The sequence below is a fragment of the Aegilops tauschii genome, chromosome 2 (genome assembly GCF_002575655.3).
Source record: "Aegilops tauschii subsp. strangulata cultivar AL8/78 chromosome 2, Aet v6.0, whole genome shotgun sequence".
NCBI classification, from domain to species: Eukaryota; Viridiplantae; Streptophyta; class Magnoliopsida; order Poales; family Poaceae; genus Aegilops; species Aegilops tauschii.
The window spans coordinates 29,927,579-29,930,643 of NC_053036.3; the positions used below are offsets into that span (position 1 = coordinate 29,927,579).

At 52.7% G+C, this 3,065-nt stretch overlaps 1 protein-coding gene across 1 annotated transcript; it reads right to left on the reverse strand.

Moving 5' to 3' along the window:
* Nucleotides 1-641: 641 nt before the first annotated feature.
* Nucleotides 642-1,722, reverse strand: LOC109767617 (BTB/POZ and MATH domain-containing protein 1-like). Its single transcript, XM_073509509.1, has 2 exons — nucleotides 1,480-1,722; nucleotides 642-1,439 (listed from the first exon to the last, which is right to left on the reverse strand). The coding sequence occupies exons 1-2, from the start codon at nucleotides 1,720-1,722 to the stop codon at nucleotides 642-644; spliced, it is 1,041 nt and encodes a 346-aa protein (XP_073365610.1).
* Between the last annotated feature and the right edge of the window lie 1,343 nt (nucleotides 1,723-3,065).

Genomic DNA, 3,065 nt, shown 5'->3' on the forward strand with positions numbered 1-3,065 from the left:
TACATTAAGTAGTCTGGTGTGATCTCCACATTCACACAAAATATACTTATGTGAGGTTCAATTGTATAGTTTAGGCTTGCTCTACTTTATGAAAGGACACTTTTTCTGTTGTAGTTATATTATCGTGCCTTTCATTTCTGACCACTAACATGTAATTGTCGCTCTCGCCAAACTAAGCCTACTGTCATACAAACACGTTAACAAATACGATAGCATGATTTGTGCGCACAATCCCGTCTCAAGAGGCGCCACCAGGTGGCGCCCCAACCACTAGTTACATTCAAATGTAGACCATATGGGTACAAAATTCTCAATAACGGGAGCACAAAAGAAAGACAAGTTTTGCTGAAGATTAACAGCAACTTTCATGCAGTGACAACCTTTAAACTCGGCAAGAAAGCACTCGGTCTGTATATTCATCCCATCCATGGATAAAATCAGCAACCTGATAAATTGAACTTCAAGACTAAACTAATCGTTGACAGGTTCAATTTCGGATGGGCTGATCTAGGAAAACTAGCTCGCCATTCATAAACTTGAGAATCCACATGAGCTGACTATCCTGATAATAATGTTAACATGCGATTTAACAAAAACACATATATAGGTCAGAGAAAACAATTCAGTACTGATGTAGAAACTCAACCTATATATGATGATGAGCAAGCCTTTGTTGTCCTCTCCAACAGATCCACTATGAGAGACGGGTCAGCCACTTTGAGATTCTTATAGCCTTGGGTTTCCACCACAGCATCCATGGCATTCGAACAAGCGATGTACTCAAGGCAAGCATCCTTAAGCTTGTCGCAGCTATGCTGGTCAGCCAAAGCCCATGTGGTTGCCACGGTGTCCATGTTCAGATTCTCGCAAAGGATACTTTGGCAAGCCAGCTTGAGCCTCTCCATGGCATATCTGTCTGCAGCCACCAGTAAATGCTGGATCATATCAGTATTTTTATCACCATCGGGCAAAGAATCGGTATATATGAAATGGAGGAGGGCACTGAAAACACCAGGTTGCATGTCTTTGATGGTAACGCGCCGCGGTGTCCTCGCCTCCTTCATCGGCCCAAAGAGCTCCGCTTTGAAGACAGGTGATCGCGCGGCGAGTATGGACCTGTGAGCTCCGATGGTCTTTCTTCGAACACAGAAAGTGACATCGAATCCCTCGTCGTCTTCCAGAAGCTTGCCGATATGCTCGGCGATATCGGAGGGTGGCACTGGCACCTCGATTTTGGGGAACGGTTTGGATTCGGTCACGTGTGGGTCTTTGATAACAGTGACGATGCATTCGATTGTGAGGCGATCGTTCGCGAGGAACGCAGACTCAACATCCCCTCTCTTTTTGAAATTACTAGTCTGTGGAGCAAACCTACTGAGGTCAGCTGGATCAAAAGTCCTCAGCTCTGTCTTGTGCACCGAAGCCGACATTCCGGTGCTCTGGTCGACCAACCTCAGGTCACACACAGGACCCCCGCACCTTGGCTCCCTTGCTCATGAGCTCGAGATAAACTGAGATGTAATCCTTCTCGACTTTATCCGTGCTGTACCCGTCCGGGTAGAAGCGGATGGACCAGTCGTGGCCGCCGACGGAGAAAGTACCGGACCTGATGAACTTCTCGTTGCCCATGCCCCTGTGATTGCTGTAACCGAAGATGTCGAACACGTGGGTGACTTGCACCGAATTCGGGGTGCACATCGAAATCGACTTAGATTGCTCCATGGCGCGACGGCGGCGGCAGTGCCCTAGATTGGTATTAATCTGATAGCTGGGAAGAACAACACATTACTTATCAAGGGGATGGAGAGGGGAGAGCAAAGGACGTGGTGAAGTCGACCAAACCTTGGGAACCCAGCATATGACCGGAGACGGCGGCGGCGGCGGCGGTGAAGACGGACTATTTTTAGCCAACGGTGAAGACGGAGATGAAGCCGACTCAGCTTCCTTTTTCTTTGGAGTTGATGGGCCTGAGTTAGCTTGATTGTGCTGGCTGGATCTTATCTTATCCCATCTCATGCGTGCACTCGCGCGTCCTGGGCCTTTTTCTTTTTCTTTATATATACTCCTTTCATTTCTCTCCCTTTTGTTCTTTCTTTTTTATGTTTTTACATTTTGCAACCATATTTTGGGAAACACTTGCCATCAGCCTACCGTCGCGTGCGCGAGCGTCCGTCGCCTCTGTCCGTCGGATTGACTCTTCATCATACGGTCGAGAGCAATCCCCTCTGTGTTCACGTTTTCTGCAACTGAGCCTTTGTTTCAGAAAAGAGAGTTTGCAACTCGCCACCAAAGAGGGGTTAGATCCTACAGAAGCAGAGACTCGTGCGGCTGGGAGGGTGACGACGGCGAGGATTCCAGCCGGATATCACCGGCTCATGCGACATAATCACAACAGGACCACGTGGTTAGTGGGTCGGCCCGCTACCGGTTCCTAGCAGGTAACACGGTTTGCTGTCTCGCACGAAGCAAGACATAGACACGCACGAGAGCGCCTCTTCATCGTTCGTCCTCCTATTGGATGCCCATGTGCATAAAAAACTGCACCTGACGCCCGACCGAGAGCAAAATAGGCCGATGGCTTTGCGATGGCCTCTGCGAGCTGCTCCCGCGACCCCGAGGGCGGGCGACGGCGGCCCCGGCTCAGGCGAGCTCCTCCTCTGCCGCCCCGGCCCCGGAGTGCCCCTCCCCAGCTGCGCCCAACTGCTGCGCCACCCGACAGCCCCCTCCCGCTCTCCCCCGCGGCCCCGAAGGCTCCGGCGCCGTGCTGGGAGGATATTGCGGAGGCCGACGACATCGCCGCTGGCCGGCTAGTCGTTCGCCGGGATCCCCGGCTCGCCTGGCCGTGACCTACGTGGAGAAAGGGCGGTCGCCGTGTCATGACAACCCGGCTCTCTCGCGGTCGCGTCGGCGTGCCGCGGCGCTCATCCCGCCGACGTCGCTCCAAAATGCCTCCTTGGGTTCAAGGACTGCTCGCCGCCGCCGCGCTACGGTGTGGGGCGTCGCAGGGCGGTCCGACCAAGGCTGCGCTCGCCGCTCGTGGCGCTCCGCCGTCCCCTCCGCTGGTG

What these genes read in the sequence shown, in the direction of transcription:
- LOC109767617 (XM_073509509.1), bottom strand. Translation starts at nt 1,722, where the DNA reads ATGGAGCAATCTAAGTCGATTTCGATGTGCACCCCGAATTCGGTGCAA. An exon ending in TCATGAGCAAGGGAGCCAAG is followed by an intron (nt 1,440 to 1,479) that starts GTGCGGGGGTCC and finishes TTGGTCGACCAG; the next exon opens with AGCACCGGAATGTCGGCTTC.